The 16418-nt window shown below is 37.8% G+C and overlaps 1 protein-coding gene across 1 annotated transcript; it reads left to right on the top strand.

Moving 5' to 3' along the window:
- Positions 1-4056: 4056 nt before the first annotated feature.
- LOC144973861 (uncharacterized) lies at positions 4057-14827 on the top strand. The gene has a single exon (XM_078916753.1). The coding sequence runs from the start codon at positions 9167-9169 to the stop codon at positions 11489-11491; it is 2325 nt and encodes a 774-aa protein (XP_078772879.1). The 5' UTR covers positions 4057-9166; the 3' UTR covers positions 11492-14827.
- The last annotated feature ends 1591 nt before the right edge of the window (positions 14828-16418 follow it).

Raw genomic sequence — 16418 nt, 5'->3', positions numbered from 1 at the left:
TTGTTTTTGATTTATATTTTCTTTTAAAGCTTTTATTTAATGTGATGATTTTCTTACCTTATTTCGGAGTATTTCATTTTTTAAATATTAAATATTAAATACTTTTTGATATTTGCAATCGGATTGTCCTTCCAGCTTAACTCACATTTTCACATATATATATACACACTCCATCCTGCAAGTGTCAATATCAGGCAGTAGTCCAATCATTTCTGGGTGGGGTTCCTGACCTCCCATAGTGGGCATGGAGGCACTCACTGTGTCTTCTATCCCCCCTATGTCTGTTTTCCAACATGCTTTCTGTATTTGTCTTGGAATGAGAGTACTTGGTTTTGTCCTGGCCCTGGCCGGATACCCTGGCTGGGAGGAAAAGTCAAATGTGTAATTTTTTTTAGTGTAATATAAAATACTTTGTAAACATTTGAGTGTATTCCTCTTAGTAGGGGTCTGCGCTTGTATCTGGATGAGACTTTAAGGCGATCTCAAACTTAAGTAGTGTGCTCTTGGAATCTACACCTGTTCCCTATTTGAACCAATTCCTCTTTGTCTTTCTTTATCTTGGGTGCTTTAATTGTTAGTCTTAAACTTTTTACTATCCCGTTTTCTTCCTTTTTACTGGTGCTGATATGACCTTAATGTGTTGCAAGCACCGTGAAACCTTAAAAAATATTTTAAAAACATTAATTGTCGAATCATTTCCTTCTATGTCGTATAATTTGTGATGAATCAAAAGTTTTGATGGAAACTTGACTTAACATCAATCTGACTAACATTGTGAGAAAGAGAAGGCTTGTATAGGAACTTTAACTGTGGGCATTGACTATAAACCTTACAACAGACCTGCCAACCGTCCCAGAATGAAAAGTGTATTCTATGACCCTAAAAAGTGTATTTTTTAAAACAAAAAAGTGTTTTTTGTCCGCATGTGTGGAAAAAAAGTGCGCAAAATACAAAAAATTATATAAAAGCTAACATCAAACCCAAATCAAAAATAAACTCCGATCTTCATCATTCAAAAATTCATTTGCAGCAATCACTAGAGAAACTAAAACTTAATGATTATTTTCAATCAGTATACTACGTCTCAGAAATTGCAATATCTAAGGATATGATATTGCTTTCGAAACACTCAAAGAAATTACCAAAAGACCCCAAATATGTTGGTACTATTGATGCTAGTGCCTGTAGATGAGGATGTGGTGGTTGTAGTGATGGTGCTCTAGTGGTGGTGGAAGAAGTGATGTGGTGGTTGTGGCAGTGACAATGCTGTGATGGTGGTTGTAACCGTGGTGATGCCGATGTCCCAAATGAAGTTGTGATGGTGATATACATCTGCCAGCCCAAGCCAGACCAATAAATCAGTTGAAGGTTTTGAGATAAAATATTTGTGAGAGTGGTCTTCAATCCAATAGATGACAATTTGCAGCAGTGACAAGATAATTTCCATTATGCTATCAAATGATCCATCTCTCTCTCTTTCTTTTTCTTTTTTTTAAATAGCATTTATCACTCCTTCTCCTCCTCCTACTACTACAGCAATTCCTACAATTACTACTAGACTAGTACTACTACTGTTACTACTACCACTACTACTTCTACTCATACTACTTCATACTACTAATACTATTACTGTTGGTCAAATGATTGGGAAATTCACACATATCACAGACAAGTTAAATACTTTTAGAGGATTCATTTTGAACCATCTTGTTCCTAAAGCTGCCCACTTGGTAATGAAAAAAAAAATCATTCATACAAATTTTAAAAAAGATCATTGAATCTTTAAAAACAAAATAGTAATTTTAGTAATTATAAAGGGAAATAATCCATTTATGTTGAAGCCTATCAGCAAAACAGTTTTTAATAGAAAGCTTCATTGCCAAAGATGTTAGTTAAATTTAATTTTCACTTAAAATTTTCTATTTAACAAGTGGTAAAAGCTTAAATGTGGCCTGAGGCCATTTAAAGTATACAATAAGCTTAAATGCATAATTCTATGCAAACCCTCAAAATGGTATGAGAAATATATTTGTGAAAACCGGCAACATATAACTAACTGAAATGATAACAATATAGTATTAACTGTGATGCATCATTCAGAAACACGGTCAACAATTAATGTATGACATGTCATTTTCAACATCATTCATGCTTGAGAAAAAAAATCATTAAAATATTACAAAACAAAACAAAAATCGTACTAAATCCTTTGGAAGGAATCGTATCCACGTATATGGGTCCAAAAAGCGTACTAAATAAAATACGCAAAATCGTACCGGTTGGCAGGTCTGCCACAACATTCATCTATGACGTTGGCTTTTAAGACGGTACTCAATTGTATTGTCGAAATCAAGCTGGACGCATGGGTATCACATGTCTAGCGGTATTGCACTCGCCTTTAGATTGGAAGGTCATGGATTTGAGTCGTGCTCTGAGGAGCTCATAGTTGAGGAAAAGGCTCTTTACTCACATTCTCTCACTGCACTCAGGTGTAAAACAGGTACCAGGCCGTAAACAGCGTTGTTTCTGCCAGAAAAAATGTAAAATCTTCTAATAGGCATCATGTCTCATTCCACATGTTTAAGTGTTGTTGTTGGCTAGGGACCCCTTGTATGTTTAGTGGATAATGTGATATATATTTTTTAAAAGCTGAAGCTCAAGTAGCACTGTGCTACTCTGATTTTTTAAGACTACAAGAAATGCTCATAATATGTGATCAAAGTCAAAGTGAGCAAAACATACTATGGAATGAAGTGGTAGATTTTGTATCACTTGAAATGACCACCTGGGTGGGGTTCCCGACCTCCCATAGTGGGCAGGGAGGTACTTACTGTCTTCTTTTCCCCTGTATCTGCTTTAGTAAGTCTTTGTCTTGGAATGAATGAGATTACTTGGGTTTTGTCCTGACCCTGACCAGAGATTTTTGGCTGGGAGGGAAACAGTCGAATGTATAGTTATAGTTTTAGATGATATTTTTTCCCCTGTAAATCATCTCTCTGTTATGTAGTCTGTAGTTATTTTTTAGATTTAATATATAATTTGTAAACATTCGAGTATCATCATAGTGGGATCTTGGCTGGTGTCTGGATGAGACTTTTAGGTGATCTCAAACTAAGTAGACTGATAGTGTGCTCTTGGAATCTACATGTTTCCTATTTGAATCAATTCCCCTTTGTCTTACTTTTTCTTGCGTGCTTAATGGTAATTCTAGAACTTTTTACAATCACATTTTCTTCCTTTTTACTGGCGCTGATATGACCTAAATGTGTTGCAAGCGCCACAAAACCCTCAAAAACAAACATGGAAATGACCTCGTTGATTGCTTTTGCAAGCTAAGAATAAAATGCTCATTGAATGCATTTTTATAATTTACAAAAAAATTATAGTATAGGTCAAGAAATGGGGATTTCTGAATCCTTCGTTGAATCTATCTGGCATTCATTGTAATTGTAGATTGTAGCAGGATTTTTAGTTTGTACCTGGATGCGATTTTTTGGTGTTATTGATGGATTGCTCGTGGAATTATCTTTTCCCTTTTGAACCAGTCCCATTTGTCTTACTTTTTCTTTAGTGCTTTTTAGCCTCAGATCTATGATATTTCTTCTTACTGGTGCTGAAATGACCTGCAAGCCCTGTAAAACCCCCCAAAACAACGAACATGGATATATCTTAGCAATGGTTAAATGCAACAGAACAATTTGGCATTACTCACGCCATTAACCCCTAAAAACAACACACACACACACACACACATCAGTATACAATGCAATTCAGAACCAAAAAAAATCCTCTTCTTATTCGCTGATCTACACATTCACGGTGCTTTGCAGAGTGGAATGATGAACGGGGAGTGAGGTCGCCATACTATAGCACAGTCGGAGTGAAATATTGAAAATAATTCAAGGTCTGAAGAGGGTTAGTGGATCAATTTTTGACGAATACTCATGAGTCAAAATTCTGATTATAGTCTGAGGATTTATTCATCTGCTCATTACAAAACTCTCATTTTAGTATTAATTAAACACAAATAAACAAGGGAATTGAATGGGATTGTGCAAAAGGATATGAACTTTAATGTAATGAAAAGAGAACATGTTTCAAGAGATTCGATCATGAAATGACACCATATTTACATAAAATTATGTACAAATTTACAACATTTAGAATAAAGTACTTTCCCTGTCACATACGATTCCATCCATCCTAAAACAAAAAAAAAAATAAAAAATAAATAAAGACATAAACAATGTAAATAACTGTTGAAATATGCCATTTGTCAACTAAATTCATACTTTTTCTAAAAGAATTATCGATTACTATATTATGATATGAGGATGTCAGCGTTTATGTCTTGCCTTGTTATTTGCAGGTTATTACAGATTTTAGTCATTTTTCTACTTCGTGGCAATCCTATTGCTCGTTGAAACCACTGTGTCCTTACTTAATCCTCTTGATCTCTTATACTTATACAGTAGCTGCAACTATGCTCCTTCAACACACTCGATTCTAGCCCACCTTGGTCAGGTGGGCTATAGCAGTCCTTTCTCTCTCACCTCTCTTCTCCAGACCTTTCTTCAACCCTGAGGGTTCCATTTTTGGACCTGATTACTTGAGGCAAAATACATTTTCTTACACTGTCGACTCTCCCTCATAATTCCAAATTGGGTTACAAATGAAGAATCATGTGACGATCAGTTCACCTTTTCATCAGGTTCGATGTGTTATTTGGGGGTTTGTATTTGGTGGTTTTTTTTTGTTTTGTTTTGTTTTGTTTTTTGAGGCAGGGGGGGGGGGGGGGCGACCTTAAACTAACCGGCAGAACTGTACATGGTGTGACAGAATGGGCCACAATGAAGCACAATGCCGGACAAAACAGAAGAACTTGTCCAGTAGACATCAGTTCCAGGACAGGCGAGCCCATGAGACCCGTAATCCGGTGCCCTGTTGGCCGGATAGTGCCCAAAGTCTGGTGCCACCGGACAGTGCCTGAGAGACCAATAATCCGGTGCCCCGTTGGTCGGATAGTGCCCAAAGTCTGGTGCCCCATTGGCCGGACAGTGCCTGAGAGACCAATAATCCGGTGCCCCATTGGCCGGACAGTGCCCGAGAGACCAATAATCTGGTGCCTCGTTGGCCGACAGTATCCCAGAGACCAATAATCTGGAGCCCTGTTGGCCGGATAGTGCCCAAAATCCGGTGCCCCATAGGCCGGAAAGTTATCCAAAGCACGAGAGGTTCATGGGAGGTGTTGTGCCGCAGAAGTGATTGAACCTGACCTTCAAGATATCAATAAACAGTTAACCCCAGGCGTTCAAGACTAACCTTCTGAAGCTGAAAGCTGCCAATGGACTGCCTATACCCTATAATAGCATCATCATCACTGACGTCTGGTTGTTTGGAGAATGATTCCGAGATGTGCCCTTCATTGTACTGCCCGATAACCATCCCAATGACGCACCTTGCCTGCTTGGAATGAATTTACTCTCCTGCTGCCAGTCCCTGTCTACCAATCTCGATGCCCTATTGCGACAAATGAAAAGCTACCTCAACTAGCCACTTGGCCCCTATACAGTCGAAGTTGTCACAAGACAGCCGCTACCAGCCTGTTCAATGGCTACCATACAATTCACATATCCTATCCAAACCGAGATGACCAGTGCGCCTGTCAAACCCGAGAGGGTCCATGAGATTGTTAAAACTAAGGGAAGATATAGCTTTATAACATATATGAAGGCAAGCCAACAAAGTGGGGAATGAAATTGTGGGTTTTGGCAGATTCAAAGACAGGGTACAGACATAATCTTGATTTTTATTTGGGTAAGGTGGGGGGCAACACAACAAATAGCTTATTATGTAGTTCTGCATTTGCTTGTTGCCTTGTTCAATCAAGGATAACATTTATATGTTGATAATTTTTATACCAGTGTCCAACTTTTTAAAGATGTGGTTATGAAGAGTGTAAGAGCTTGTGGGACAATATTAGTTATTAGAGAAGGATTTCCAATTAGTCTAAAGAATGGGAAAAGGGGGCCAAGAGGAGGGAGTTCAGGTGCACAGGGATGGTGATATTTTATCTTTACAGTTTCATTTATATCTACAATACATGATTTAAATAAGGAAGCAGTAGTACAACGTAGGAGTAAAGATAATGGGGTGTACAGAAATTAATTAAAGATTACAATAAGAATACGAATGAGGTAGATTTATCTGATCAACTTATTGGAAAATACAATAGTGTTAGAAAGACACACAAGTGGTGGAAAAGTTTATTTTTTTAATTTCTTGACATTGCCAGAGTAAAAAGATATATATTGTTCAAAGAATATAGAGCTAAACATACTATTGTAGAATTACAAAGACCTAAACAGTATAATCAATTAGATTTTACGGAGTTAGCCAGTCAGTTGGGCGGGCTAGATGATCTGGAGAGTCCACCACATATTTTTAATACTAATTGTGAAAATAAATCAAAAGCACATAGCAGGAGTAATTGTGATATTGATATAGATGAAGATATTAACTACAAACTTATCCATCCAATTTTACCAGATGTTGCTACAGGTTCTAGGAGTGATTGCAGGTTATGCTTTTAGATTGGGGCAAAATACAGAAGACTAGACATAGGTGTTAATATTATAAAAGTGGTACATTGTATTGTTTACAGCTGGATAGAAATTGTATGTTAGAATATCATTATTCGATTTATTATTATATTGTTGAGTTAAAAAAAAAAAAAACATGAAGTATATGGAAGGCACAAATTGAGATTGCATCTTTGATGTGGAGACCAAACAGAGGGAAGAAAGCAAGACTTCAGGAGCAAGCTCAGCCAATCAAGATTTAAGATAATTTTAGTCATAAATGACAACAACAGATTGAACCAAGAATCAAAGTATCTCCTGACACAAAATAACTCTGTCCTTCATCAATATGTTGCCATTGGTTTTTTCCAACCAGATGTTATAGAGAAGTATTTTGCTCATTTCAGGATATCAGCTAGTTGTAATTTTTATATTACAGTTCCAAGGTCTTTTGAATTGTCATCATTTAGACAGGACCAAGCTTTTCATTTAATTTGAAAAGGACATTGTTTCCTCTGGACATTCCTGTGATCTCCGTGGGAAATAACTGACAGATTCTGAGCATCTCATCATTGACGACCTTCCTCTCACTATTAAACAGACTATCATATGATGAGAAAAGGATAATCTTTTAAATATCAGATGCTATGTGGCCTGAAAGGATAACAGTTGCGAGGAGGAGACGGAAACATGTTACTTCAACAGGTTAAAGTCTACTCAGAGGAAATGGACAGAGGTGGCCTAAATTAGTGTAGGTGCCCCAAATCCATACGCTTTAGAGTGAGTTACATAAAACCTTTTTGTGTGATTATATAACTCTCTTTTTCACGGCGATTGAATTTTTTATAATCAGAAGATCTTAAATTTCAAATAAAAATCGACATTCATACCAGTCATTATGAACTGTAATTCGAAATGTCAAGAATATTGCTAACCAATCGTGTAGGAATTCAGTTTGTTTTCTAAGTTGAAACAAAGTAGACTCTAGTCTACCAAGATTTATCACAAAATCTTTTAATTTGCATCACTTTAATAAATCAATTCTATAAAAATATTTTCCTCTGTTACTCAAGTACAATTTTGATTTTAGTGATAAACAGAGATGCTGAATTTGTCATTTACAGTACATACGTGTTTCATTAGTAAAATAAATATAAAAAGCTTTTAAAGTGTATTATTCTTTCTCGTACGGATTCTGGGCATGCCACTTTACCCCATGCCCCAAAACCATACATCAACATCATCATTTCCTTTTTCATCCTGGGTCAGGGCTATCGGCCACGGACAGTTTCCATCCCTCTCTATCTTGAGCTAACTTTTTTATCTCGTTCAATGTCTTATCACTTCTCTGTATATCAGCTTCTTTAACTCTTCTCCATGTTCCCCATAGCCTTCCCCTTGATCTTCTGCCCTGAGGGTTAATACCATACATGCCTCACCCCAAATTCGAACTATTAATCAATCCAAGTATTCAAAATATCACATCAATAAAATTTATTGCTGAACGGGTTTGGGGCAAGCGTGACAGAGATCAGAGGTCCTGTGCTATGGCCACAGGTTGAGAGTATCAGTTATCTTAAAGAACCTATCATAGGATGGCATGAGGATCCTTTTACGTTGTGGAAAGACAACAAAGCAACATTTCCATTGTCAAGAAATGTTGCAAAACAATATTTATAAAGCCTTGATGATGCCTTCTGAGTTGCTCTTTACAAAAACAGTAAATATGATGTTCTTCCTCATGGATGAGAACAGAAAGAAATTCTAACATTGCAGATGAGTCAGAAAATTTTGAGATGATAGAGGATGACAGAAACTAAGATTACAAATGTTTATGCAAATAAATAATGAGAGAAAATGAATGCTCACTGAGTGAGTATTGTTGTTGGCATAAAATATTTATATTAACAACACTTTGAAGCTTTTTTGTAACCCCATTTGGAACCTGGAAGTCCAAATGTGAATTGGGAGCTAATGGCCCATCAGTTCACCAAATTTAATTAAGATAGGATATTTCCAATACTGATTCATTTGCTTTGTTTTTTTTTTCCTGTAGCATATTAAAGCCTGATAGTCACTTGATTCTTCATTCATCCCCTAATTGCAATTAGACTTGTCTGATTTCAACTTATATATTACAAGTAAGCTTGTGGAGGTTGCAACCCTGAAAGCAAAAGATTAAGCTGTACTTCATTTTAAGCCATATAAAAATGTAATTCATATGAGTCATTCTCAAAAGGTGAGATTGGGTGTCTTTTTTAAGGGTAGCATAAAAAAAATAACCACCCAATAAACATACTTGTGTAGATACCCAATTAAAAGCAGGTATATTAAAGATATACTGGAGATAACATGGGGCGCATCGCACAACTACAGACACGCCAACTCCACACAGGTCAACAATATTCAGATTGAGAAAGCGTCTGGCCAAAGGTGGTCGGCTTTTTGTGAACTTAAAAAGCCTTGTTAGGTCAGTTCACAAGAAGGACAAGGATGCTCTACTGGATGTCGGGATTGTGTATCAGTCCCCATCAAAGCAAAAGTCGACACAAAAATGGCCTTCCCTGCTTAGTCGGAAACGAGATATGCATTCATGCATTGTAAAGAGACTGTTGGCAGGTCTCCCCATGGAAGGCCTCTACCAGAGGAAAGGGAAATGTGCCTCTCTAGTACAAGTGTACTACCTGGAGAGGTCCAACTTTTTACCTGGGAAGATGGGTGTGGCAAGGAAACTTCAAATTAGGAAAGTGCTTGACAAAAGCATCGCAAGCCTTTATGCTGATTTTGTTGCTGCACATGGATGCCTAGTATCAAGGTCATCATTTTTTAGGCTAAGGCCTAAGAATGTTCTATCTTATTTGAAAATCCCTTTGAGGCGATGTCTCTGCGAGATTTGCCTGAACCCAATGTTAAAGGCAAAAGTCCTTAACACTGTCATTGACAGTGGCTCCAAAGTGGTTTCATTGTCAGCCTTGATTGGTTTGACAGTATGTGGTGATGGTAGGGAATGTATGAGTCGGGAATGTGAGTCTTGTGGTACAGATGGGTTGGATGGCATTGTGAGTACGGTGAAGGATGTGCATGTGTCTTGGCAAAAGTGGGAAAGAGTGCAGCGAAAGTCTGGAATGAGAATGGATCTTGTGAGAAAAGAGGGGACTATTAATCAGCTTGTTTCCGAGCTCTTCCATTTGGCCATGCATGATTTTGTCCACAGGTGGCAAACTAATCAATTCTCCTCCCTCATCCGTGATATACCCAGTGGGTGGGCTGTTGCTGTTCTTGACTTTTCAGAGAACTTCTTGTGTGTTCAGCAGGATCAGCCTCAGTACGCTTACTTTGGGTATTCACAGGTGACTGTTCACCCCTGTGTTATTTACCACACCTGTTCATGTGGTTCACGCATCATGGACAACTGGGTCTTTGTCAGTGATGTCTTGCAGCACAGTGCTGATATGGTGCATTGCATTATGCAGCATATTCTTAGATATTTGGAATCCCTGTCTCTTTCTAGAGTTGTCGTCTTTAGTGATGGTTGCTCATCACAGTATAAATCCTGTGTTCCATTTTCATACCTGCAGTCCTATCACTCTTCATCTGTTTCCGTTCAACGATCTTTCTTTGGGTCGAGGCATGGCAAGAACCCATGTGATGCTCTTGATGGGGTTTTGAAGCGAGCTGCAAAAAATGCTGTCAAAGCATGTAAGGTCACTATTCAATCTGCTGAAGATCTTCATGCTTTTGCTTGTGAGAGGCTTTCCGTCCATCCTCCCATCTCTGATGGAATTTGTGTCCATATGCGCAGGAGCTTTTCCCTCATTCTTCCCTCTGACATTTCTGTCGATAGCATCATCCGTCCAACTCAGTGTCTACCTGGTACTCGTCAGGTTCATGATATTCTCAGTACATCTAATGGTTTGCTCTTGAGAAATCTATCTTGTTTCTGTCCACCTTGTGTCTCTGGTAACTTCTTGGCTTGTCAAAACTCCAACCATGTTGATCCATGGCGTCATACTCGTCGGTTCATGCAGGTGAAGGATGTCCTCAGTCATTCTGTGTGCACTTCTGGGCCAAATGTTGACTCGTCTGCTTCACCTGATGTGTGTGACAACTTGCCTGTTTCTGTGGAAGGGTCATGCGAGTCTTTTTTCTTAGAGGTCCTTGGCATATTCTCCAATTGTCATTCTTACAATGAGCTTCTTTCAGTTGTAAGACGGGTTTCATCCTCTTTCGTGAATTTTCCACTTCCTGAATTTATGTTCCATACAGTGAGCAGTGTTAGTGGTTCGGTGGATTCTTTTGCCTCAGAACGTTTCTGTTCAATGGGTATTCAATATTTGGTACCCGTTGAAACTGTTAGAGATGGTAACTGCGTGCCTAGATCCTTTAGTTACCATTGTTACGGCACTCAGGACCATCATGTTGAGATAAGGTGTCAGATAGTCCAGGAGCTGGTTTCGAATGCTATGGACTATTTGTGCCTAGATCAGGATGAGTTGTCTTTTCTTATTTCCCACTCTGATGCTACTTCATTGCCCTTTCCGCCTGCATATTCACTGGATTTGAAATACATCGATAACGGATTAATTATTGATATTGAACTTTCCAGAAGGGATATGGGATTAAGTTCAAACACAACGGCTCAATGGGTTTGGCATTTATCTGGACTGAGCATTAATTCTAAACTTTTTTGTGTCCTGAAAAATAATTCAAAGAGTATGAACGACTCAGGAGCAACAAGACCAAACATCCTGAAAGGCTTCAGCAATTTCTACTATCAAAATTTTCCCTTTCTTCGTCTCCACAACCACCCTCACATCTACAGCCTTCATCATTGCCATTACAAGAGCACCCTACGCCTCGCCCACCCACCCCACTACGATCTAGTCCAACTCCAACTACTCCAAAGCTGAAAGATGACCAGATACGTTTGATTCAGTCTTTGAATCAAAAACTTCTCTAATTGTTGAATCTGCACTACATGATATTCAATCGGAGAAATTTTCTCTACTGGAGGAGGTAAAAGGACTGAAAGAAAAACTTAGTTCAGCTGAGGATAAAGCTTTAGTTACTGTGTCTAAATTAGAAGAAAAGTTTGAAGCTGAATTAAAGAAAAAAGATTTAAAGTTAAAAGAAATTAAAACTGGCATGACAAAATTTGTAAAGATTATTGCTTAACTATATCTGTCTTACACAGTGATTTAAATAAGAAGGATTTGTCCTTACAGAAAATGAAGTCAAAAAATAAATACCTTACAGAAAGAGATAATCAGATATGAAAATTTAGAAGCTAATCCATTTGAAATTAAAATTTAAAATTCTAAAAATAATGAATATTCTGATGATGTCAGGAAAGCTGTCATCGCCTTAGTTTGTGAGACAGGTGTCTCAGCTAAAAATGTAAAAAAAGTAATTGATATTGTATCAAGCAATATTTTTCATTATGTATTTTCTGAAAATTTACCTTGTGCTCAAATAGTTTTAAACATGTGTGATGAGGCTTTTGTCCTTTCAAATATGCAAACTGTTGAAAATGTTTTAAAATCTGAGAATGCTACGTTTCATTTGATGGAACATCAAGAGATCAGAAAAAGATAGTGGGACATCAGTTCACTTTAGATAGTGGGGAGACCTTTTATCTGGGTTTTTGCCTGTTGCCACTGAAAATTCTGACACTCTTTTGGATATTGCTATGATTGTTATTAGTAATTTAGTTGATTGCTATAAAGATGTGTACTCCATTTCTCCTGATATTATTTTAAGAGAAATTCTTTCTAAAATTACTAGTGTCATGTCTGATAAGGCTGCGCCCAATATTCTTTTTGGTCATAAATTTACAGATAAACTAAACGCTGAGCTTGGAGATTCCCTTAAAATCAGTTTTTTGCATTGTAATGCACATTTTCTATTAGGAATTAGTCCTGCCTTTGAAAAGACATTGTCAGTTTTTGAACGCAAGTTGATCACTCAGAACGATGAGTATTTAGGAAGGGACAAAGATGGGGCCTTTTCATTTTTTAGCAAAGATTCTGCGACAAATAGAATAATTCGATGTGCTTGTAATTTGTTGGGTCCCAGGGGTGACCAGAAAAATGGATGTCGTCCACAGTGGATTACTTTTTGTTCTGATACTCACAATGTTGTTCCCATTCCTAGTTTTAAGTCCAACAGGTTTAATTGCTTTTTTAAAGCTGCTGTTTCTATTTTATTCCACCATGACAATTTATTGAATTTTTTCACTTCTGGTATTTTACATGATAACCCAAATTTATTGATTAAGAGTGTTACTCATGACCTTCAAGATTTAAGCTTAATGTCATTGGTTTGTTGTATTGCCCTATTTTGTTTAAAAGTCACCTCGCCTTATTGGTTTCTTGTCAAGAGTAATACAGTGAAGTATACTGATTTATTTTATGTATGTTCAAATGATGCATGACTGTTTTAAGAAATGGGCTGATGATGAATTACTTGATATTTCTTTTACATCTGTTTTTGGAAATGCTCTCGCTTTTTCCAAATCCCCTGCATTTGATATGGTACATCGTCAAATTTAATAATGTTGTAATGATTGATTTGTTAAAAATATTATGCAAAGATGTTTCTTCTGTTACTGAGAGACAGTTGAAAGATTTTTAAAATGATGGTTATTATGCTCATGTCAGTGATGAAATGAAAACAACATTGAGCCATTGTCCTCTTACAAATTTGGTTGGTGAGAGTGCATTTGGTGATTTCGATGGTATGACATTAGTAAAAGGAGAAATGCATCACTCCATAATCGGTCCACCATTCATGCTGTTAAACGCAATAAAACAATATTGTTTTTATCTAAAAAGTCTGTTGAAGAGCAAGGGCTCATGTTCAAAGTAGCTAGAAAGCATGGGAAGAAAATGCGAAATGAGAGTAAGATGTTAAAAGATAAAGTAGATAATGATATAAGATTGAAATTTGTAGAGAATCAACAGAAGAAGATTGATAAGCAGATAAAGGATATGGAGAATATTTCCAAGGTTGAACGAGATGTTGAATTACACGGGGGGCCCTGTCGAACAGATAAGGATGTAATTGATTTATTTGACAGGCTTAGAGTTGAAAATTATTCAATGACAAAGATAAAAGAAATATTGAAGAGTGAAATACGTTTTCATAAATGTATGTCGGGTGGACGGAGTTTAAGATTTGGTGATGTTGATTTTATGTTTGATGCTTTAAAGTCTTTTTTAAAATCAAATTCTGTTTCTAGTGACATTGAGAACCCATCTAAGAAGCGAAGAGTTATATAGCCTGATTGAGTTTAATTTCTTCTTCTAGTATTAACTCACTTACGACGCGTCACACAACAGTTGCAGGATTACCTTTTATTCCCTGCAGACGGATCACGCAGCCCGTGCGGGACCGACTTTACCGACCGATAAGTATCATGTAAATCACGCGACAATTGTGGGAACCGTCTTGAACGACAGACTAACTTATTTTGTTTCTTGTGCCCGATTTTCGTTTTTAATAAACTGATACTCTTCATTTTATGAAAACAAATGTAGAGGAAGCGAAAGTGAAAGCTGAAGTGAAAGTGAAAGATGACACGAAAGTGAAAATGAAACTCCAATCCATCTCCTACTACCTTTGTCTCTTCTTTGTTTTGACACTGTAACTTTACTCGACATTCAATTCAGCTGCAATTATCACTATGGATTATCATCAAAGAAATATATTTGAAGTTTTTGTTGGAAATGGATCGGATGATGAGTTTGATGGATATATTTCTGACCGCGATCCAGAATTTCTACCTTTATCAACCGATGATGGAAAAGAAAGTTCTGAGACTGAGAACGAAAGTTGTGAACAGGGAACAAGTAGAAAGAGAAAGCGACTTAGAACAAGTTGCCCTAGCAGTAGCAGCAAAAGGAATAGAGCAACTGTGGATTATATAGAAGAATTCCATGCTGATGGCAGTGACGACGAAGATGGTGACGAGTCAGTGTCACCTCAAGATCCAGTTGTCAACAATGCAGACTGGAGTCAGTTGTTGGATGGGTTTCCTGACAACCCTTTGTTTACAGGTATGTACAAGTATAATATAAAATAACCTATAGACTTTAGTATATTTTTATATGTGGGGTCTGTGGCTTAGTGGTTAGCACTTCTTTGCTTTTACAAACTCAAGCTTCAATGAGCATAATAAGCCAACAGTCGGGTGACTGGAGACAGTCGTTGGATTGGTTTCCTGACAACCATTTGTTTACAACCTTTACGCTTTAGTATATTTTTACATGTGGGATCTGTGGCTTAGTGGTTAGCACTTCTTTTCTTTTACAAACTCCAGCTTCAGTGAGCATGATAAGCCATCAGTCGGGTGACTGGAGATGGTCGTTTGATGGATTTCCTAGGATAACCATTTGCTTACAACCTTTAGGCTTTAGTGTATTTTTACATCTGGTGTCTGTAGCTTAGTGCTTAGACTTAGTGATAAGCACTTCTTTGCTTTTACAAACTCAAGCTTCAGTGAGCATGACAAGCCATCGTTCGGGTGACTGGAGACAGTCGTTGGATGGGTTTCCTGACAACCATTTGTTTACAAGCTTTAGGCATAAGTATTTTTTATATGTGGGGTCTGTGGCTTTGTGATTGCATTCTATGCTTTGACGAATTTCAAGCTTCATTGAGCATGATAAGATATCAGACTGGTGACTTTTAAAAAAACATTTACTACCCAATCATATGCAGTAATTGGATGGCCAAGCATGTAGCCTATACACTGTATGTTGTGCTTTCAGTATTCAATTTTCTGCGATTATGTTTATTATTGTCATTGCATGTATGCTTTGACAACTGAGTTTATTTGCTTCTTTTTTTTTCAGGCTGTCTATGATTCTGTCTTTTTGATTTTGACCACTAACTAGTTTTTGTTTATATTGCAGGTGCAACTGGCCTAAAATTTGACTTCTGTGATGTTTCGGTCGTGTCATGTTTTCAACTCTTCGATTGTTGCGAAACAGCAAACAAATAAGTATGCTGCTGACATGAAGGCTGTCAATCGTGAGCGCCTGAGTGAGGAAGGTCGAAACATTCTTAAAGATTGGAAGACAGTCACTCTACTGGAGATGAAGGGGTTCATACTTATACTTAAACACATGGGAGTAGTGAGGAAGTCGTGCATCAATGACTACTGGTCGCAGGAATTGTTCATCACCACACCATTCGCACCAATGATAATGGCTCGGGATCGTTTCAAGACCATATTATCAATGTTCCATATGAATGACAACGATACCTATATACCTGTCGGGGCTGATGGACACGAGCCACTTCATAAAGTTCGTCCGGTGTATGAGTACCTGCAGCGTCGATTTGAGGAAGTCTACGTCCCGGCGCAAAATATTGCCATCGATGAGGCTATGTGCTCGTGGAGAGGGCGTCTTCGCTTTAAAGTCTACCTAAAAGACAAGCCCAATCCATGGGGCATAAAATTCTACCAGCTATGTGAAAGTGGCTCAGGATACGTGTTCCGTTTCGAAATCTACGCTGCTCAGAAGGATGTCAGTAATAAACCAACAGACGTCGTTCTCCGCCTTCTCCATCCTCTTCTTGACAAGGGCGATCATGTGTACACCGACAACTACTACACATGCCATGCTTTATATGAAACCCTTGTCAACAGAAGTACCTCCTGCACTGGCACAGTCAGAGCAAATCGTGTGGGCATGCCCAAGGATCTGGCTGTTGAAAAACTCAAAACTGGCGAAATTTCATTTCGTCGAAAGGATCGTCTGTGTGCTGTAAAATGGAGCGACAAGCTTGATGTCATCATCCTGACTTCTGCACATGACCCCACCACCACTG

This window comes from Berghia stephanieae, chromosome 1 (assembly GCF_034508935.2).
Source record: "Berghia stephanieae isolate SIO BIC M18660-M18661 chromosome 1, UCSD_Bste_1.3, whole genome shotgun sequence".
Lineage (NCBI taxonomy): Eukaryota > Metazoa > Mollusca > Gastropoda > Nudibranchia > Aeolidiidae > Berghia > Berghia stephanieae.
This window is presented reverse-complemented; position numbering and strand designations above follow the sequence as displayed.